The following is a 23,740-nucleotide window of genomic DNA, read 5'->3' on the forward strand; positions in this document are numbered from 1 at the left end:
ATTAGTCATCTGTAATAATATCGGCGAAATTATGAACCTGCACATCATAATTTTATCGTTACTTACCGCCTGTCCACAACGAGAAGCAGCAGAGTCAATAGCACTAGAACAAATGCTTTCCACCAGGATATAAACGATCCTGATTTCCATTCCTACAGATAGTTTCAACAAAGGAATTTCAAACTAACAATGAAACATAAAAGAAATATTTCAGCTGTTGACAGAGAACTACTGAAAGCAAATATGCCTGAGAAGAGCAAGCATATGATAAATCATAACAGGCTAAGTAAAAGTCTCTTTTAGAATTCATTTTTGACAGCACTTGGTCACAACAGTCAGGATTAGGTATTTTAGGTATGATCAATTTGTTAAAAGTGCACATCAATGTTTCATTCTGACAGCATATTAATTCTATAAATATTAGCAGTTCCATTTACTGTAATGTATTCACCTATTTCGACAGTCTCTTGACAAATGACCAGGGTAGTAAGTATTATAATCAATTTTTTATGTTTTTTGTGTTATACTTTTTTGACATGTTCCACATCCACGAAAATATTGTCATTATTTGCTTCTGTGGAAGGAAAAGTTAATCTAATCTAATCTATGGATTACAAAAGTACTAAAATTCTCCCATCGGCTTTCCGTACTTCGACAGCGTATTTAAATAACCGGTCGAAATTCGTCTTTCAACAAAACTTGTAAATATAGATAAGGTTCATCAATTTACTACAGCATGGGATCCAGCGCTGACACTTCTAGATTCACAACGACCACAAAGTGAAACTACTGGTCACTGAAGAGATGACGCTTTGATGGCCAGTTATTTGGGTAACAGCGACAACGCCAGTGTGGACCCGTATTTCGCCACGCGGCATCCGAAAGACGTCGTTGGGCCTTTTGGCGGCAGTGCGCAGAAGGAACGACAGCCTTTGTGCGTACATGAGTCGAGGTCCTTGACTCGTCGTCCGACAGGTGAGGTAGCTGTCCTTCACGCTACCGATCAGGAATCCCTCGCAAGCGGCCACCGAATTTGGTGTCTTAACGTCTGCGAGTTTCACATGTAAACGGGAGGCTGCAGTCATAGCTCAACAATGTGTTTGTCATACTCGAAAATGTCGGTCAGGTGCGACGATGAAGTATCGTGGGGTTTCAAATTAACATCGGACGTTTCGCCAAAGAACTAGTTTTATATCTCGGTGTTACTCGTAACTTAACGCTAGCTGCCATGTCGTCTCACATATGTGTATATGACTTCTAGAGTAAATAAATGTAGCAAAAAAAGGAATTCAGAAGTAGTTTTACTCAGTCATTTACTTTTCAAACGACATTCGTCCTTTGTCGACAGCACTTATTTTAGCGGTTTTGTCACCCCCAACTGATTTCTGCAAGAAATCTGTTTTCTTGCCCAATTTTTTTGGAACAGCCTTTTTTCACCAATATTTCTGTATGTTCTGGAGCTAAAATCTGCATGATTACGCCCGCACAGGTGATGTCCTCTTGAATACCGTACCAGTAGGCGATCAGGTACCACATATGGAATCACTTACTAGCCTTCCAACGTAGCGGACTTTACGGGCTATGCCTTCGAATGGGTGGATGGAAAAATTAGTTGCGCGGCGCAACACAATGTAAGGTCTTCGGAACTTGACGCTTAGAAGAACTTTGATGTAAGTGCGGACTACTGTGTATTTGAACACAAATAATAAGATACTAGTTGTTATTGTCAACTTTTGTATTCCATTGGTATTGTGTTTGTCCCATCACTTGAAGGTAGATGCTTTAAAAGAAAGGAGTACGCAGCGGATGATGTCTTCTAAGGCTCTGAGATACACTATAAAAACAACATTGCGCCCTTCACCGCAGATTTACGAAAACTTGTTTGTGCTCGATTTTGAAGCTACGTGTGATTATCCAGAGCAGATTTCACCGCAGGTAAGAAGTTCGGCAATTTTATTAGTTGTTCGTGGAGGGACAGACCGACGGATATCGAAATTGTGCGATTTTTCTACTCGCTATTTTACCGGCATCGAACATATACCGGCAAACAGTGATGTATTACTTAACGTATAGTTTGTCGTTTCAGGACGGAGATAGGAGTAATGTATAATATTCATGATTAAGAAATTTTATTGTGTTTCACCCTGAGATCCAATAATTTCGAATGTCATTGATTTCAGCTACAAGAGGAAATGAAGCTTCTGTAGGTTTAAGTTGTTATGGAACACCCACATGCAGGATAAACAAACCCATAAAATAGTGTCGGTAATGATTGCGTGAAATTAGTCAACAATATCGATGTATCATTGATAATCAGTATCCTATGGTTCTGAACACAGGCTAATTCTTGATTTCATAATAGTTGTGTAATATTTAATGCACCGAGCGTCACTTGTCACTTAAAAACATACTGTAAATATCAATATTACTCTTGATGAAGGTTAATATTCATCTAACTGATGTACTGTAACTCCAACCCACCACCTTAGCCCATATAAGAATGCATCCTATTTTAGTGGGATGCCATTTGATCTGAAAGAAGTAATAGTAAGCAGTTACCAAATTTGCCAGTCATGTTGATGCTATTTGAGAGGTACCAGTCTCCAGTTTCTCCATTTTATTTCTTTAACAACACTGCATAATCAGTAACTAGTCACTGCCTTGATATGTCTACTTCATGTCTTTTGGAGGGAAGAAGAGATGTTCCACTTTGCAATTTTAACATCTCATTACAACATGTAGCCTTGGACCATCTTCTAGAAAATGACAGTAACTACAGAAGTACACTTATTAGAAGATGGATGAAAATGAAACCGTCATTAACTGACATTAAAGATACAGTACATTACTTTACAAATTGTTTTCAGATATTTGCATTTTTAAAAGTATATTACAGTAACACTTACATGAAGTTGTAAAATATTTTAATACTAAGTAGTATAAATTATATTATATCCAAAAACATTAATCTTAAGAATCCCTATCAAGATACTTGTAGCCAAAGTCATTAAATAAGCTCTCGCAATTTATGAATATGAAAAAGACACTATTTTTCATCCTACTAAATCACATATGGTGACAATCGTGTTGATTACAAGTGCAGCAGAATTTTTTAATCACATACAGTTTTGTCACACTGTGAGTTGTTACAAACTAGAAAATTAACAGAACAAGTGTAATTGGAGTGAAGAATAATTTAATTCTTCAGCTTGAGCAAAGGTTTATTTAAATATAAGCTTCAAATGCCAACTTATTTCGTAGGAATTCTGTGTCCATAGGCTAATATTTCCTTTAGCTCTCTTCTGCATAATGCATCTGATATAACTGTATATTCCTATGAATATCCTTTCCTACATCTCAGAAAAATGAGAAACGGTAGTCTCTCATTGTACTGGCATTCATTCATCCCTGATCCCTTCTTTACTGTGCTCCGAAATCATCTTGTAGCACATACATTGTTTCTGACTAACACATGTCAAATTTTCAGGAAAAAATGAAGGTAACTGTTCAAAAAGTGAGTCTTGAATTTCCTCAACAGTCCCTCTTTTAAAAGTCTTGACTGCTATGTGCTCCAAATGTTCAAATATATGTGAAATCTTATGGGACTTAACTGCTAAGGTCACACACACACACACACACACACACACACACACACACACACACACCACACACACACACACACACACACTGGTATTTGGGTGTATAACTCATTGTCAGTGACATCTGATACAGAAAACAATAAACAGTTGTATGCGTAACAGCAGGAATGTAAGTCTACTGATATAATGTATCTCTATATCAGTGATATGTGTATCAATTATTAATTCTTTGTCATGTTCAAGTTGACGTTCAGCTACAAAACAAACAACTATGTGGATACCTGGAACCAAATTACATCCATGTCTACGTTAATATGTTAAGGATATAAAATCTGTCCACCCTCGCAGTACACTGTATGTTACTGCTTTCAGTCATTGTGAACTTCCCAGCATTTTTGAGTTGAACAGTAATACAATGTTAGTTCTTTTTATGCCTGAGAACTTAGTAATATCCCAGCCTCCGTATCAGTCTCAGCCGCACCCACCCTCCCATCCAAAGTTGGTGTCAAACATAACAATTCAAATGCTACATCCAACAATTTCAATTTTGCTTCTACTAGATGAGGAAATGTCTCATGGATAGACTTGAAACATTCTCAATCTTTGGTTTACATTATCACAAATTATTTCATTAGGCACAAGTGTGTGTGTTAATAGAAATCGTTTCTGATCTAAAGATTCTACCACAGAAAGAGCAGACACCAACTGTCTTGTCATAATAGTAATGATGTATCGTACACTATGTGATCAAAAGTATCCGCGCACCCCCAAAAACACGTTTTTCATACTAGGTGAATTGTGCTGCCAGCTACTCCATATCAGTGACCTCACTAGTCATCAGACATCTTGAGAGAGCAGAATGGGGTGCACGGAACTCATGGACTTCAAACATGCTCTGGTCATTGGGCGTCACTTCTGTTATATGTCTGTATGTGAGATTTCCACACTCCTAAACATCCCTAGATCCACTGTTTCTGATGTGATAGTGAAGTGGAAACTTGAAGGGACCCCGAACAGCACGAAAGTGTACAGACTGACCACATCTGTTGACTGACAAGAGACCACTGACAGTTGAAGAGGGTTGTAATGTGTAATAGGCAGACGTCTATCCAGACCATCATGCAGGAATTCCAAACTGCACCATGATACACTGCAAGTACTATGACAGTTAGGCGGGAGGTGAGGAAACTTGGATTTCGTGGTCGAGCGGTTGCTCATAAGCCACACATCATGCCAATAAATCCCTAAAGATGCCGTGCTTGGTGTAAGGAGCATAAACATTGGACGATTGAACAGTGGAAAAAGTGTTGTATGGAGTGACAAATCACGGTACAAAATGTGGCGATCCAATGGCAGTGTGTGGGTATGGCGAATGCCCAGTGAATGTCATCTGCCAGTGTGTGTAGTGCCAACAGTAAAATTCAGAGGCAGTGGTGTTATGGTGTGTCGTGTTTTCATGGAGGGGGCTTGCACCCCTTGTTGTTTTCAGTGGCACTATCACAGCACAGGCCTCCAATGATGTTTTAAGCACCTTCTTGCTTCACACTGTTGAAGAGCAATTCGGGGATGGCGAGTGCATCTTTCAACACAATAGAGCACCTGTTCATAGTGCATGGCCCGTGGTGAAGTAGTTACTCAACAATAACATCCCTGTAATGGACTGGCCTGCATAGTGTCCTAACCTGAATCCTATAGAACACCTTTGAGTTTTTTTGGAATGCCGACTTCATGCCACACCTCACCGACCAACATCAGTACCTCTCCTCAGTGCAGCACTCCATGAAGAATGGGCTGCCATTCCCCAAGAAACCTTCCAGTACTTGATTGAACGCATGCCTTCAAGAGTGGAAGCTGTCATGAAGGCTAAGGGTGAATTCCAGCATTACCGTAGGAGGGTGCCATGAACTTGTAAGTAATTTTCAGCCAGGTGCCTGGATACTTTTGATCACATAGTATAAATAGTTCAGCAACTGCCACCAGAATTTCAACTTCATTGTTTTATTAAGTGAAATATTCCATTTTGAACTCCTTGCAAGAGAAATCCACTTTCATTAAAATGAGATTTTTTTTGTCTGTAGTCCGTGACATAATTACAGCTTCTGTGTGTGTCTTGGCAAAATTCAGTGAAATTTGATTTTCCTTGAACCAAATATTTTACCAGCTGTCCTTCCAGTACTGATATTACATTCCTATGCTCTTGTCATCTGCAAAATGGGTATAATTTGCTTCTTCTTTAATGGCTTATGAAATTTCGTATGTCTGATTATTTCAAACTCAGAGTGACTATTGCTATGTGACTGGAAACTAATACATTTCTTTATATTTTTATGAGGATTATAATGAGTGTCTCAATCAAAAAGCTTGTGTAGGTCATATAATGTTTCTAGTGATAGTAATTTCTGCTTTAGTTATTGTAACAGAGGCTATTTTGCAATGTTATTGACAAACTTTGAATGAATATAGTTAACCTATGCAAGCACTTTTTGTTAAGAATGCTCATCATTTTTACCCATTATGTAGTAGTCATGTGCATTGATCATTTTATACATTACAAATAGTCTACTCAAGAAATACTTGTTGTTTTGCCACTGAGCTCTGAATGTGCTTACCAGTTGTTTACATGTGAAGTTCATGATACAGCATGGACTAAAAATTAATTGAGCTCACTGACATGAGCACTGCCACACACCTTTGAGAAACAGAATGGGGTCTCTCTTTTTCGTAGCATATTGAAAGGTGTAGGCATGGTGTGTGAACTCAAGTATGTGACTGCTGCTACATACACAGGTCATATAACCCTTTGGGGGACAATGTAGAAATACAGTCTACGCATGTACTACCTCCAGAAGGTGCAGTCACTAAGATCACCTGATACCTACCCCAATACTGTACTTATTTAGTGGCTCATCAACACTAGACATACCTGTTAGTTTCATGTTACACGGAACATTTGCACGATAAACAGTAATGATATGGAACAACTCACTTTACATTCACACTGCATACTGATTTGTAAATAAAGCTATATACTGAACATTTATAATTTTTTTTTAAATCTACAGATATGAGTTAGTAATTCCTATCCACCACCTTTTAGACATGGCAATAATAGAAATCCTTCTACGGAATATAAGGAGTTGTCAAGGATAACCTTTCCAGACTCTTGTTAAATTTTACTTTGCTATCTGTCAGACATTTTATGTCACTGGATAATTTATTTATTTATTTATTTTTTTTTTATTTGTGCGTCCCTTTTTGTGCAAAAGACAATCTTAATGTGACATAATGAATGTCATTTTTCCTTCTGGTATTGTAATTATATACTTCATTGTTCCTTTTGAACTGCAGTGGATTATTTACAACAAAGTTAGTGAGGAAATAAATCTGCTGAGAAGCAGCAGTCAGAGTGTCCAACTCCTTAAACAGATGTCTAAAAGTTGAATGTAGGTGAGCAGCACATCTTATTCTTACAGCTTGTTTTTGAGCAATGAATATTTTCTTTCTTAACAATGAGTTACCCAAGTACATTAGTCCATATGACATCACTGAACGAAAATATGTGAATTTATTGATTTGTCTGTCCCCATGATTTGCAATTATTCTAAGTGCAAATATTGAACTAAGTTGTTTTAGGAGTTCCAAAATGTGCTTTGTCCAGTTTAAATTCTCATCAGCGTAGACACACAAGAATTTTGAAGCTTCCATGCTTCTTATTATTTCCTCACCGTGTGTTATAGTTATCTTTTATGTAGCAGCCCTAGATGTGCAAAACTGAATATATTTTCTCTTTTTAAAATTGAGGGTAAGACCATCATAGGAAATGACTATGCGATACCTTCAAGAACATTGTTTACCATTTCTTATTTCACAATACATTTTAAGGGTATTTGAAAATTGTTTTCCCAAGAAAATAGTTAAACATAATTCCAAGAAAACATATAAAAAACCTTGGCTAACTAAAGGAATAAGAATTTCTTGCAACCGTACAAGAGAACTGTATCTAACAGCAAGAGGGAGTACTGCCCCCAAAATTGTTCAATATTATAAAAAACTATTGTGCGGTACTAAGAAAAGTTATTAAAAAGTCCAGAAGCTTGTGTATCGTGCCTGAGATCAGTAACTCTGATACTAAAATTAAAGCAATTTGGAATATTATTGAAAGGGAAACAAGGCAACCAAGAGCACAGGAAGACTTTAGTGCCATAAAACTGAATGGCAAGTGTACTAACAAACAATCAGAAATTGAAAATATTTTCAATAATCATTTTTTAAATGTTGTGGAGAAAATAGAATCTAGATCTTCACTAGAAGAGGCAAGGCTACTAATAGAAGAGGCCATACCTGTGCAGTTTGAAACAACTGTGTTTCCACCAACCTCTCCCTCTGGAATCAGTAAAATAATAAACGCACTGAAAAGTAAAAGCTCTTACGGAATTGATGGCATTTCCAGCAAGGTACTTAAAGCTTGTTCCCCACAGATAAGTAGCATTCTCAGCCACATATGTAATAGCTCTTTGGAACATGGTGTTTTCCCCGATAGATTGAAATATGCCATTGTAAAACCATTGCATAAAAAGGGGGATACGTCGGATGTCAACACCTACCGCCCAATCTCTCTTTTGACATCTCTATCAAAAATTTTTGAGAAAGGAATGTATTCCAGAGTAGCCTTCCATATTTGTAAAAATAAAGTACTAACAAAATGACAGTTTGGTTTTCAGAAAGGCTTTTCAACAGAAAATGCTATATACGCTTTCACTGATCAAATATTAAATGCTCTGAATAACCGGACATCACCCATTGGTATTTTTTGTGATCTGTCAAAGGCCTTTGATTGTGTAAATCATGGAATTCTTTTAGATAAGCTAAATCATTATGGTTTGAGGGGAGCAGTGCACAAATGCTTTAATTCATACTTAACTGGAAGAATACAGAAAGTTGAAACAAGTGGTTCATGTAATGGTAAAACAACAGCTGACTCCTCAAACTGGGGGGCTATGAAGTACGGGGTCCCACAGGGTTCGGTCTTAGATCCTTTACTGTTCTTGATATACATTAATGACTTACCATTCCACATTGATGAAGATCCAAAGTTAGTTCTTTTTGCTGATGATAGAAGTATAGTAATAACATCCAAAACCCAAGAACTAAGTGATATAATTGTAAATGATGTCTTTCACAAAATTATTAAGTGGTTCTGAGCAAACGGACTCTCTTTAAATTTTGATAAAACACAGTATATACAGTTCCGTACAGTAAATGGCACAACTCCGATAATAAATATAGACTTTGAACAGAAGTCTGTAGCTAAGGTAGAATTTTCAAAATTTTTAGGTGTGTCCATTGATGAGAGGTTAAACTGGAAGCAACACATTGATGGTCTGCTGAAATGCCTGAGTTCAGCTACGTATGCTATTAGGGTTATTGCAAATTTTGGTGATAAGAATCACAGTAAATTAGCTTACTATGGCTACTTTGATTCACTTATTTCGTATGGCATCATATTCTGGGGTAATTCATCGTTGAGTAGAAAAGTATTCATTGCTCAAAAACATGTAATCAGAATAATTGCTGGAGCCCACCCATGGTCATCCTGCAGACATCTATTTAAGGATCTAGGGAGCCTCACAGTAACCTCACAGTATATGTATTCACTTATGAAATTTGTTGTTAATAATCCAACCCAGTTCAAAAGTAATAGCAGTGTGCTTAGCTATAACACCAGGAGAAAGGATGATCTTCACTATGCAGGGTTAAATCTGACTTTTGCACAGAAGGGGGTTAATTACACTGCCACAAAAGTCTTTGGTCACCTACCAAACAGCATGAAAAGCCTGACAGATAGCCAACCAACATTTAAAAATAAATTAAAAGAATTTCTAGATTTCAACTCCTTCTAGTCAGTGGCTGAATTTTTAGATATAAATTAAGGGGGAAAAAAAGAACCAACTTAAACATTAGTGTCATGCAATATTTTGTGTAATGTAATATCTTGTACAGACATCTTTTATTAACCTGACACGTTCCACATCATTACGAAGTGTTGTATTCATAATCTATGCAATGAATATTAATCCAATCTAATCTAATCTTTGGTTGCTGTATGTATGCTGAGATTGATTACAATACTAGCATCATCTGCAAAAATAAGTTAATTTTGCTTACTTCATATGTGAGGAACAATAGCAGACCTACAATTGAATTGAGCCATGTATGGTTTCTCCCCCGCCATAATAATGTCCCCAGACAACATTTGTTGAATTACCAGGTACAGCTTTCTACATTCTTTTGGTTAGATATGACATGATCCATTAATTGGCTATACCATCAGCCCTAAAAAACTTCAGTTTATCTCGAAGGATATTGTGATTCTCACAGTCAGATGTCATGGATAGGTCTCAAAAAATAACAACCAGTGTTGTTTTGTTATTTAATGCTTTGGTGAGTGAACATGTTAATTGCATTGCAGTAGATCAGCTCTCTTGAAATCCAAACTCTGAATTACTGAGGACATTGTTGTTGCTCAGGTGAGATACTATTCTAGACTACATCATTTTTTCAAAAATTTTGGAAAATGTTGTTAGTAGTGGAACAGGCCAGTAGGTATTGCCTCCTCTCCTATCACCTTTTTTAAAAGAAGGGAGGAGGGGTTAACAACAGCCTATTTCATTCTGTCTGAAAAAAAAAAAAAAATACCTTGAGTTAGTGATACATTATGTATTTCAGATAAGACAGGGCATATTATATGGGAACAAATCTTTAGTACCCTATTGGAAACACTGTCAAATCCAGATGAGCTTTAATTTTTGAGAGAATATATAATTTCTTTGATTTCAATAGAAGTTGGGGAGACAATCATATTACTGAATTTTATGAGAGCTGCTTTTCAACATACTGCTGTGATTTTTCTCTTGAACTTTTTGTCCGTATACTTTCCACTATATTTAAGAAATGATTATTAAATATATTTGCAACTTGTGACTCATCATTTATAGCCCTTACATTCAGTTCAGTAGCAATGATTATGCTCTTCTATGGCTGGTTGTCCTGTCTCTCATTGCACTACATTCCATATAGCTTGTTCTTGCCAACAGATGTATTTCCCTTTTCCTTCCTCAAGATACTTTAATCCCTCTAATGATCCATGGTTTTTTTACGGTTGTTTAATGCCCTTTCTGATTAACTTATGTGGTAAGCTATTTTTCAAATGATAATATGAATTTGTCATGGAACAGGTTAATTTTATGTTAGCATTTGGTTCGTTATAAATTTCATCCCAGGCCTTCTCTTGTACACTATTTGTACAAAAATTTGTGGTGGAGTCATTAATTATTCTAACTGATTTCTACTAAGGAGTATCAATACTTAAACACAGTATCTTATTTATCCAAACTGTGTAATACGATCAGAGGGAGCATATGTGACTGGGTAAACAGTTGGTTTCTTGCTTTGACCTTCTCCAAAGAAAACATTATCAGTTAAGATCCTATTGTTTTTACCCACCTGTGTTGGAAAGTTAATTATTGATATCAAACTGTAGGATCCAAATAAGGTTTCCACATCATTTTTCCTATCAGCATCCTTTACAAAATCTACATTGAAGTCACCACAGGCTGTTAACTGCTTGTTTCTGTCTCACAGATAGCATAGTAAGGAATCCAGATTCGTCATAAATGTGATAATATGTAGTTATGTTCTTTTAAACAGTTCAAAATAGCCCAGTGATGATCTATCTAATCTAACTGCCTCATTGTTTTTGAAACTGTCTTCTGTCTGCACAGATGTAACTACTACTTTTCCCTTATTAGTTCTGTATAAGTAAGATACTAGTGTGTAATAGCTTACATGTAACTTATCCATCTTATTACAGATAGTTATCCATGATCCTTATTTACACAGGATTTTAATAATAGTGTATTCTACATACATGTCATTCACAAGTGGGCCATCATTTATGTATTTGGGTTATTCCAACAATTATAATTAGTCACATCCCCTCATGAATCATGGCTCTTGCCGAGGAAGGGTGCTTTCCATGCTTCAACAATACAGATAGCCGTAACATAGATGTGATCACAATAGAGAACTATCTTTGCAGCAGCCAGGCAAACTTGTGGTTTGTGAAGAGGGGCAGAAGTATTTACAGTAGTTGCTGGGGCAACAGTCTGGGAGTATTGGCTGACCCAGTTATCTAACCTTAGTCAATGTGGCCATGCTATGTTGGCTGTAGTTTCCCCTTGCATTCAGCCATTCACAATACCATTACATTTCCCCGAGAACATGCAGCTCTACTGTACGTCTCAATGATGTGGCCCCCATTTGGATCTCTTTACAAGGATTTCTCAGGAGGACATTGTCAGCAGGAAAAACAAAAGTGATGCTCTATGGGTCAGAGCATGGTAGGTTAGATCCTATTACCAAGTAGTTAGGTTATATAATTTTAAAAAGGAAATGGATAGGTAGAAAATAGGTAGAATGGGAATTTGTGAAGTGTGATGGCAAGAAGAACAGACTTTCTGATCAGGTGGGGGGGACTGTTTTGATCATATAACCAGGGAACAAGAAACACCTGGTGATCCCAAAGTGGAACGTGTATGGCTCTCGATGTTGGAAGAACTTTGTGAGAAGATTTTCAGATCTAATTTTGTTGAATGCTTTTAATATCAACCTACACTTAAGAGACAATACAGTCAAGCTGCAGTCACTAGTACATAATCAGTTCTCTTCACCAAGGTGTACCAATGTACTGAAATATACCTTATACAAATGAGGATATTCAGACAATCACCTGCAACAATTTGATATCTTGCTCAATTGTGTTTTATATTGTCTCGAGTATGTTATGTGAAGATATTTCATTCACTTTATGTGTGTGGTGTAAAAAATTGTGTCTTAAGCATTCATTTACAGATTATCATTATTGTAATTATTTTCTATCAAAATTATAAATTACTATTTTTGCCAATGGCCTTGCCACAGCTCCCATCAGATCACCGAAGTTAAGTGCTGTTGGGTTTGGCTAGCATCCAGATCTGCAAGGCACTGTTGGCAACTGAGGAGCACTCAGCCCTTGTGAGGTCAACTGAGGAGCCATTTGCTTGAGAAGTAGAGGCTCCAGTCACAAAAACATAATCGCCAGGCAAGCAGTGTGCTATATCAGACATCATGTGACGCATGTAGGCTGAGGATGACATGGCGGTCAGTTGGTGCTGTTGGGCCATGTGAGGCCTGTTCGGTTGGAGAACTTATTATTTTCAGTTAAAAAAATAACGTGTGAAACATTAGACTAAGGAACAAAAAAACCATGAACATAAAATAGCAATTTAAAATGCAAGCAAATTTAAGTAAAATAAATAATTAGAATAGATATTTTAATTAGGTATGCTGAACATACTCTGACAGCACTTTGTGTATATCTTGTTTCCCGAAAATGGTATTTCAGGGTCCAGTTTTATTACACAGGGATGCATGTGCATTGAAATCTTCTTTAATTTATGCTGCAAAAAGGTTTTTGCTTTTCAAAATTAATGGTGGTGGGATATTTTGCAAAATTTCAAGTTATTACAAAAGTTGATTACACTGTTTTCAAGAACATTAATTACATCAGCTTTTATATGAAAACATTTTTTATAACCTACTACGGTGTCGGAGCAGGCGGAGAGGTGATACTCCGACATGGCGCGTCCCCGGGTGGTGGATAGGGGTGTCCGTACCGGCTTGCCGGCGGATATGAGTGAAATAAAATAGCTCTCGCGGACCAAACACTCAACCTCTATGGTTCACAACCATAGTTGTAATTTGGAGCTTGCTCCATCCAATGCTCAATGCCTTCGATAGTCAAATATGGACGGAAATCTTTTAAGAAAATCTCCACCGCTTGGCACTACCCAAGGAAGACTGCACTCGGATACGGTGGGCAGTCACTTAAAAGATAAGTTGGATGAGTCGGAGCATCTAGAAATACCCAAGACAGACCAAAGACCGAAACAGAAATTAAAAATGAAACAAATAAATTATTTAGCAACATTTAACATTGACTCCCTGGGTACAAGTAGGAAAATTGAAAATTCTAACTAATGAAGTAGACAAACAAGGGATCCTAATAGCAGGACTACAAGAGATGAGGAATTCGGACCATGTGCCCATGGAATCTCAAGGTTATAGAATATACAAAGGCACCTGGGAGAAAGAGTGATGAAAAATTGTCCACAATTTGGTATGGGATTCACAGTAAAAGCATCAAATAAAATCTATACAATAATTAACGCCCATGCTCCCACGAATGATAAAAACAATAGGAGAAAAACCAGAGAAGAGACGGATGAATTCTGGGACCTACTAGATCAAACAGTGACAAATATAAACAAAAATCATGACTGTTTTCTAGACATTTTTATTTGTAAACATAACAAAATAAAAATGTAACAAATGTGAACCCAAATCACAAAGCAAACTTCATACATTCGCTTTTACTAGCAAAAAATATAAATGAAATGTATCAAAAGGAACAAAGCAGTCTCGTTAAGTTTTTAATACACAAAGTGAAATCAGTAAATCTGTATATTGTAGTCAAGTAACTTGCACAGTACACCAAAGAGAACCAATACATGGTGCTGTTAGTTTCTTAGTACACAAAAGGCCCAATAGATGGCTAGCTTTTATTTTTATTTATTTATATTTTTTTAAAAGGAAAAAAAATTGGTTATCAAGTTAGGTGGTGCAGTGGTTAGCACACTGGACTTGCATTCAGGATGACGATTGTTCAAATCTGTGTCTGACGACCCTGATTTAGGTTTCCCGTGATTCCGTAAATTGCTTTAGGCGAATGCCAGGATGGTTCCTTTGAAAGGACATGGATGACTTCCTTCCCTAATCCAATGAGACCAGTGACCTCGGTGTTTGGTCCCCTCCTCCAGGTCAGCCAACCAGCCTTAAACTTGGTGACATATATTCTTTCCAGAAGTTTGCTTCAGAGACAGAATTAAAAGACCTCAATCTTATTTTTACAATTACAAACTAAAAGCGAGACTTTCTGTGGCTGAAGATCAACCTTTAACTCACTCTTTGGAAATTCCTTCTGAACATTAGGCGTGGCATAGCTTATCGGGAGCATCACGAATTATCTTGCTCCTCAGAACCCTTCACTCAGAGGCTTAAAGTTACTTCTCTCCAACGTAACATCATAGAAGCAAAAATTTTGATGGGGAGTGGCACAGGCTAGTGAGTTTTTATGCCCTGAGTCCCACTTTTTCCTAACAGTTTATTATTTCACTGTAAACATGTAAAATTTCTGGTGGACCTTAGCATCAGTTCCTTTTACATGGCCATCCGTACATGGCTCTCCCCCAAGTTAGTGAAGCAAACAAGCTCTGTGTCCATGTCTCCAATCATACTACTTCAAAGGTTGTAAATAAAGAAGCTTTGTAAGTCAAAAATAAGTCCCACTCAGCCACTTTTTGACACAGCTATAAATAAATATGTGGCCAATGCCAGGTTTCTCAACTAGTAATGAATAAGAATATAATAGTAATGTGAGTAAGATATCAACAGCATAGTGAATGCATTATCATAGCCAAGACAGACACGAAGCCAATACCTACCACTGTAGCACAAGTTTATACACCTTATAGATCTGCAGATAATGAAGAGCTCAAAGTGGTGTGTGATGAAAGAAAGGAAAGTATTCAAAAACTTCAGGGAGAAGAAAATTTGATTATGATGGGGGACTGGAATTCGATAACAAGAAGAGGAAAAGAAGTAGTAGGATAACATGGAATAGGGCAAAGGAATGAAAGGGGCAACTGCCTGGTAGAATGTTGCGCAGAGCATATTTTGATCATTACTTACAGATTATCCCCTGCGGGTCTGGGGGTAAGAATAGGCTCAAGGTATTCCTGCTTGTCGTAAGAGGTGACTAAAAGGAATTCCACACATTTCAGCCTTTACATGATGGTTCCCCACGTAAAGTATGACCTCATTTTTCAAAATTTTCCCGAAGAGTGAGCCAATTGGGGAAAGGTGCCTTACATGGTGCATTGTGTCCATCATGCATTGAGATCTTTAGCCTACTTACTCGTTGTCGCATTTCAGTTCCACTCATTCTCCTTCTCTTGGGTGAGGAGACCTTCGTGGTTGCGTTTTCCACCATGCACTATGCGGTGTCACTTTCTGCGTCGACGATCTTTGCACCCAATATCTAGCATGGTTGCCAGACCGTTGTGGTAGGGCTGCCATGTACCCTGTTGGTTGTAGCCCCCTGGCCACAGAGGGATTGCTCTGCTGATGCCTGTGGCATTAACTCCCCACGCATGCCTTGGCAGATGGTAGATGTCCATCCCCATGGGCCATCGGGACTCCCGGCAATGGCCATCCTGCCAGGTGGCCTTTGCTGCGGCTGGGTGGCTCCCGTGGGGAGGCTTCCTGGTTGGAGTGAGTGGCATCAGGGCAGATGGCACGTGATTAAGTGTAATCTATCATCTCTTGCTGGTGCTCAAACACCAGCAGTCTCTAAGCATTCACGAGCTCAATTCTATGCACAGAAATACGACCTAAAACCATTCCCCTCCCTGGCCACACCATGGGAGGAACTTCAGGCTAAGGGTGGCAACAAATCATATTCGCCCCAGTATCTTGTATGTTCGAGAGCTGCTGGGGAATCTTTCATGATGATGAAGTCTCCGTTTTTTGTTGAGCATTTAGAGGACAAGTTTGGGAGATGGAGCGATTGTCCAAAATGAGATCTGGGTCAGTCTTGATCGAAACAGCATCCTCTGCCCAGTCACGGATGTTACTCGCTTGTGACAAGCTGAGGGATGTATCTGTAACCGTCACATCCCATAAGAGCTTAAATATGGTCCAAGGTATCATATTTCACAGGGACCTTCTTTTGCAGTCTAACGATGAGCTGTATGCTAGTTTAGAGTGGCAAGGTGTACATTTCATACGGCATGTCCACTGGGGTCCGAGGGATAATCAGGTTGCCACCGTTGCCTTCATCTTGGCCTTCGAGGGTGATACATTGCCCAAAAAGATCAAGGTGATGCTCTACTGCCGTGATGTAAAGCCTGGATGCGGTGCTTTAAGTACTGGAAGTTTGGCCAAATGTCTTCCTGCTGTACTTCCATCATCACATGTCAAGATTGCGGACGCCTATCACATCCCAATACTCCATATACCCCACCTCCCATCTGTGTCAACTGCGGAGAGCACCATTTGCCTTGCTCACCAGACTGCAGGATTCTCCAGAAAGAAAGGAAAATCATGGAGTACAAGACCCTGGAGCGACTGACCTATACTGAGGCTAAGACAAAATTTGAACACCTGCATCCTTTACGCATGACATTGTCTTACACCACCTCTACAACAGTTCTGGCACCATCAGCTCCTCCAACCCCAGTCACCTCTCTGAGCCGGAAGACTACACCTTGATGGTGGGGGCATTTCCCTCCCATCCCCACTTCTCAGCCGGAGAAGTGTAAGTCATCTTCGGCTTCTGTCGCTAGTAAGGGGTCCCTTGGGTCACTCCCTTCCCAGGTTTCTGCTAATGGGAAAGATGACACCCGCCAGTGGCTGAATCGCTCAAAAGCAGGTGGTCTTAGGGCTTCGCACTCATCCTCAGTCCCAGAGACTGAGCCAGTGAAGTCCTCCCAGGCAGGGAAACCCAAGGAGCAGCGAGAGAAATCCAAAAGGAAGACCCCCTAAGATCAAGGAAATTGTGGTGGCACCCACACCACTGCTACCTACAAGCTGTGTGTCTGAGGATGGGGTGGCAATTCTGGCATATGCTGAGGACCTGGATCTCACCAGACCCTCAGACACTTGGATATAGACTGCTCAGGCAAAAAATCAGTGGCAGCAGGTGACCCTGAGGCGTAAGCTGCTTCATTGAATGTTCCATGGCTTCCCAGTCTCATGATGATGTCATCCTCCAGTGGAATTGCGACAGTTTCTTCCACCGCCTGGCTGAGCTACACCAACTGTTAAGCTTTACACCTGCTTTATGCATTGCCCTCCAGGAAACCTGGTTCCCGGCAATGGAGACCTCTGCCCTCCACGGCTATAAGGGACATTACAGGAACCGTAGTGACTATAATCAAGTATCAGGTGGAGTTTGTGTGTATGTCCTAAACTCAGTCTGTAGTGACACTGTGCCCCTTCAAAGCCCTCTTGAAGCTGTGGCTGTCAGAATAAGGATGATGCAGGAAATAACTGTCTGCAATGTGTATCTTCCTCCAGACGGTGCAGTACCACTGAATGTATTAGATACACTGATTGATCAACTCCCTAAACCATTCCTATTTTTAGGAGATTTTAACACCCATAACCCCATGGGGGGTAGCACCATGCTTACTGGCCGAGGCTGGGATGTCGATACTTTACTGCCTCAGTTTGACCTCTGCCTCTGTCTCTTAAATACTGGGGCCGCCACACATTTCAGTGTGGCTCATGGTAGTTATTTGGCCATTTATTTATCAGTTTGCAGCCCAGGACTTCTCCCATCTGTCCAATGGAGTGCACATGACTACCTGTGTGGTAGTAATTTGTAATTTATTTGCATGAAACATGTAATTACATGCATAGCAATTGGTAGTACAATACAACAGTATACAATCTAATTCTACTTTATAATAGGAACTTAAAAATGTAGTCCAAATTATTTGACATAATAATACTTTACATTCTAGTTTCTACAGTTAGCTATAGAAGCACTCCTCAATGAGCCACAATTTTAAATGTTTTTTGAATGTCTCTCCAGTTAGTACCGTCAGTTCATTTGGCAGTGCATTGAAGTATTTTGCTCCATTAATATATGGACTGTTTTGCAGGTTTTTTCAGTCTTCTGTGTATCATATGGTAATTTTGTACTTGTCTAGTATTGTGATCATGAATTTCTGCATTACAACAGGTATATTTCTTATCTTCTACAGTTAATACTATTGTTTCAAACATATACATTGACTAGATAGTCAACATTTCAGATTCTATAAACAATTCCTTACATGATGTTCTAGCATCTTATTTGCCTAATATTCTCAAGGATCTTTTCTGGAGTTTAAATACTCGGTCGATCCCTTAGGTACACCAAATTTAGAGATTGAGGTACAATGTCTTCTGTTTTTTAAATATGATGTGATGAGGTGCAATAATTTTCCACTTATGCCATCTCTGGCCAGTTTTGACAGAAGTACCTTATGATCAACCTTATCAAAAGCCTTTGATAGGACTAGGAAAACTCCAGCTACTTGCATGCCTTCATCAATTTTGTCAAGAGCTTTCAGCATAAGTTGAAGTGTTGCAGTCATGGTGCTACGACCCCTTTTGAAACCACGCTGAAAATCTCCCAGGATGTTGTGCTTATTATAAAATTCTAACGTATATTTCAGAATTATTTTTTCAATTAACTTGCTAAAAATGGAAGTTAAGGCAAGTGGTCTGTAATTTTCTACTAGTTGTTTATCACATTTTTTGTAGAGAGGTTTAACAGTGGCTAATTTTAGTATGTCGGGGAACACTCCTTCTTTTAAGACATTATATATTAGATGCACCAAAGGATACACTAGATGAAGAAATTTCATCCCAGCCAGCAGATTTTTTTTGTTTTTACATTCTCTGATGAGCTCCAAAATATCCTTGATTTCAAGTTCATGGAGTTGATTAGCTTCAGAATTGTCGTCAGCAAGACTTCCAACAGATACGTTATCTGTGGTACAAAAGTCATTAAAATGTTACTGATCTCTTGAAGATTGGTGACATCAGTATTGTTATTAGATATCTGTATGTTGATATTACCTTTTAGTTTTGTTTTACTGTCTCTTATTTCATTTACTATTGACAAGCAGGTCTTAGAGATACAATCTGAATTTTTTATTTTCGAGTTAATCTTTTCAGCCTTCAATCTTTTGACTTGATTGCGGAACTGGTACTTGTATTGTTTGTATTTATCCCTGTGCTCATTGTTTTTGGTCTCTCTTTGTATCGAATACATTTCTTCCATTTTTTTCTTTCAGTTCTTAGGTAGAATTATCAAATTCCACGGGCCTTGACTGTCTTGCCTTATTCTTATTAATATTTATCTTTCTGATGGGAATAGTATTATTTAGATGATAAGATAATGTATCTAGAAAGGCATCCCATTTATTATTCACTCCTTCGGCTTGAAATACTAGATGCCAAGATTCATGACCAAGGCTCTCTCTCAGTTTGGCAATGTTGGTAACAGAGAGATTCCTTTTGTATTCATAAATTTTCTTTGGTTTTATACAAGGATCTCCCTTTAGCACTAATAGTTAGCCTAGATGGTCAGAGATGTGACCATTTACAACAGCAGCTGTGGCAATATTTTCACAATTAGTAATAACATGGTCTATAGAGCTTATACTAGTTGGAGTGATTCTAGTGGGTATGTCTCCCAACAGATCTTTTGCGCCATAAGAATAGATACAGTCTTTGAAGTATTTGCTTTCTTTGGAACCATGTAACGTGTTGACAAATGACCTCGTCCCCATCTTCCTGTCACTGCCCCGGCATCAAGCTCACAGACGCCTACCCAGGTGGCCTTTAAACGAGGCAGACTGGGAAACTTTCACCTCTGCTGTCACCGTTGAATCTCCCCCAAATGGTAACATTGATGTGATGGTTGAGCAGGTGACTACAACAATTGTTTCTGCGGCAGAAGAAAACACGTTCCCTCGCTCTTTAGGGTGCCCCCAGTGTAAGGCAGTCCCTTGGTGGTCGCCGGAAGTCGCTGAAACAATTAAGGAGCGTCAACGAGCTCTACAGCGGTGACACCCTTCCCTGGAGCACCTCATAGCCTTTAAACGGCTCCGTGCCCGTGTTCGCCAACTTATCTGACGACGGAAGCATGAATGTTGGGAGAGATACGTCTCAGCCATTGGGTGCCATACATCACCTTCCCAAGTCTGGGCAAAGATCAAACATCTTTTTGGGTACCTGACCCCAACAGGTGTTCCCAGTGTCACCATAAATGGTGTGTTATCTACTGACGCAAAAGCAATTGCCGAACACTTTACTGAGCACTTTGCCCGAGCCTCTGTGTCGGAGAACTACCCCCCGGCCTTTCGCACTCTCAAATGGTGGTTGGAACGGAAGGTCCTCTCATTCACTACATGCTGCAGTGAATCCTATAATGCCCCATTTACAGAGTGGGAGCTCCTCAGTGCCCTTGCACATTGCCATGGCACAGTTCCTGGACCTGATCAGATCTACAGCCAGATGATTTAACATCTCTCACCTGACTAAAAGCGACAAATCCTTGGCATCTTCAACCAGATCTGGTGAGATGGCGTCTTTCCATCGCAATGACGGGAGAGCACCATCATTCCAGTGCTCAAACCCGGTAAAAACCCGCTTGATGTGGATAGCTATCGGCCCCTCAGCCTTACCAACGTTCTTTGTAAGCTGCTGGAACGTATGGTGTGTAGGCAGTTGGGTTGGGTCCTGGAGTCACGTGGCCTACTGCTCCATGTCAGGGCGGCTTCCGTCAGGATCGCTCTACCTCTGATAATCTTGTGTCCCTCAAGTCTGCCATCCGAACAGCCTTTTCCAGATGCCAACATCTAGTTGCCATCTTTTTTGACTTACGTAAAGCATATGACATGACCTGGCAACATCATATCCATGCCACATTGTATGAGTGGGGTCCCTGGGGCCTGCTCCAGATTTTTATCCAAAACTTGCTGTTGCTCCATACTTTCTGTGTCCAAGTTGGTGCCTCCCATAGTTCCATCCATATCCAGGAAAATGCAGCCCCGCAGGGCTCTGTATTGAGTGTCTCTCTATTTTTAGTGGCCATTAACAGTCTAGCAGCAGCTGTCTGACCCTCCGTCTCTTCTTCTCTGTATGCAGACGACTTCTACATTTCGTACTGCTGCTCCAGTACTAGTGTTGCTGAGCATTGCCTACAGGGAGTCATCCCCAAGGAGCAGTCATGGGCTCTAACCCATGGCTTCCAGTTTTCTGCCATGAAGACGTGTCTCATGCATTTCTGTCAGTGTCATACCGTACATTCTGAACCAGCACTTTACCTTAATGACAATTCACTCACTGTAGTGGAGACCTATTGATTCTTAGGTCTGGTTTTTGACACTTGTTTGACTTGGCTTCCTCATCTTTGTCAGCTTAAACGGAAGTGTTGGCAGCGCCTCAATGCCCTTCGCTGCCTGAGCAACACCAGCTGGGGTGCAGATTGTTCCATGCTTCTGCAGCTCTACAGAGCCCTTGTTCAATCCCGCCTTGACTATGGGAGTGTGATTTATGGCTCAGTGGTGCCCTCAGCATTGCGTTTGCTCGACCCATTGCACCATTGTGGAGTTCGACTAGCAACAGGAGCTTTAAGGACGAGTCAGGTGACAAGCCTACTTGGTGTAGGCTGGAGTCACTCCATTGAAGATCAGATGTGCACAACTGCTTGCCAGTTACGTTGCACACATTCATAGCTCTCCTGAACATTCTAATTACCACCTTCTTTTCCCAACCACGACAGTTCACCTCCTGCATTGGCAGCCCAGGTCATGGCTGATGATTGCGGTTCGCGTGCGATTGCTTCTGTCTGAACTGGAGTCCTTCCCTTCACCACCTCTCCTCGAGACTCATTCAGTACACCACCGTGGTCTAGCTGTAGGCTGAAGCTTCGTTTGGACCTTTCGCATGGCCCTGAGGACTCTGTTAACCCTGCGGCGCTCCGCTGTCACTTCCTCTCAATTCTTGAAGTTTTTTGGGGCTCTGAAGTGGTTTACACCGATGGCTCGATGGCTGATGGTAATGTTGGCTTCACCTTTGTCCACAGAGGCCATATTGAACAGCATTCCTTGCCCTATGGGTGCAGTGTATTCACTACAGAGCTGGTGGCCATATCTCGTGCACTTCAGTATATCCGTTCGTGCCCTGGTGAATTGTTTCTTCTGTGTACTGACTCCTTGAGCAGCCTACAAGCTGTCGACCAGTGCTACCCTAGCTGGTATCCCAGGCAACAAACTTGCCGACAGGCTGGCCAAACAGGCTATGCAGAAACTGCTTCTGCAGATGGGCATCTCTGAACCTGATCTGCATTCTGACTTACGCCGCAGGGCTCAGATTTGGGAGACAAAATGGCATAATTGTATGCACAACAAACTGTGTGTCATCAAGGTGACTATGAATGTGTGGAAGTCTTCCATGCGGGCCTCTCACAGGGAATCAGTTGTCCTGTGCCGGCTCCGCATTGGCCACGCTTCGGCGACCCACGCCTACCTCTTGCATCATGAAGACCCACCTCAGTGTAGGTGCAGTGCCCAGTTAACAGTGGCCCATATTCTGGTGCACTGTCCCACTTTGACTGCCCAGCGATGAAACCTTAGGTTACCAGACTCTTTGCTGCTCATTTTATCTAACAACGCCTCATTGGCTGATTTAGTTTTATGTTTTATTCGTGAGGGTGAGTTTTATCATTTGACCTAAATTTTAACATATGTTCTTTGTCCCTCTGTGTCCTCCACCGTAGTTCTTTTGAGGTGGAAGTTTTAATGTGTTGCTGGCTTTTCCTTTTTATTCTCTTGGTCGGGCAGCCACTGTAATCTGCTTTGTTGTTTTACTCTCTTCTGTTTCTAGCGTCTCTCTCTCTTCTTGTCCTCTTTTGTTCCTTTTAGTGTTCCTTGCTTGTCCTTCGTTCTTGTGGTTTTTCCTTTCTTTCCATTTTGTGTTTTGTGGCATTGTTTTATTAGGAACAAGGGACCGGTGACCTTGTAGTTTGTTCTCGCCCCCCCCCCTTTTTAAACCAACCAACTAACTTACAGATCGTTCAAGAAATACAGAATAAGTTTGTATGCGTGGAAGAGACCTGAAGGAATAGATACATTGTATAATGTTAAGATGAAATTTCAAGACCATATTGTAAACTGCCAAATATTTCCAGGGGCATATGTGTGGTCATTGACCATAAATCATTGGTTCTGAAATGCAGGTTAAACCTGAAGGAACTGTAGAAAGGTATGAAATTAAGGAGGTGGGACACAGGTAGATTGAGAGAATCATAGAATGTTTAGAGTTTTTGAGCAAATGCAAGTAGTGTAAATAGGGTATTAATACTAAAAAAACTGTTATTAAAAATGTGTAATATTGGGCACAGGGATTCGTGCTGACCACTA

At 39.9% G+C, this 23,740-nt stretch overlaps 1 protein-coding gene across 2 annotated transcripts in view; it reads left to right on the forward strand.

Annotated features, from left to right (window-relative positions):
- Nucleotides 1-1,211: 1,211 nt before the first annotated feature.
- The window catches only part of LOC126298764 (ERI1 exoribonuclease 3-like), a 110,765-nt gene continuing 88,236 nt past the window's right edge, over nt 1,212-23,740 (forward strand). The window contains exons 1-2 of one of the 2 annotated variants that reach the window (XM_049990217.1): nt 1,212-1,674; nt 1,778-1,935. In XM_049990217.1, the coding sequence (XP_049846174.1) occupies nt 1,807-1,935 (129 nt within the window). In that variant the 5' untranslated portion in view covers nt 1,212-1,674; nt 1,778-1,806. Of the gene's footprint in view, nt 1,675-1,773; nt 1,936-23,740 lie in introns of both variants that reach the window. The other variant, XM_049990216.1, reaches the window with a different exon arrangement.

The sequence above is a fragment of the Schistocerca gregaria genome, chromosome X, assembly GCF_023897955.1.
Source record: "Schistocerca gregaria isolate iqSchGreg1 chromosome X, iqSchGreg1.2, whole genome shotgun sequence".
NCBI lineage: Eukaryota > Metazoa > Arthropoda > Insecta > Orthoptera > Acrididae > Schistocerca > Schistocerca gregaria.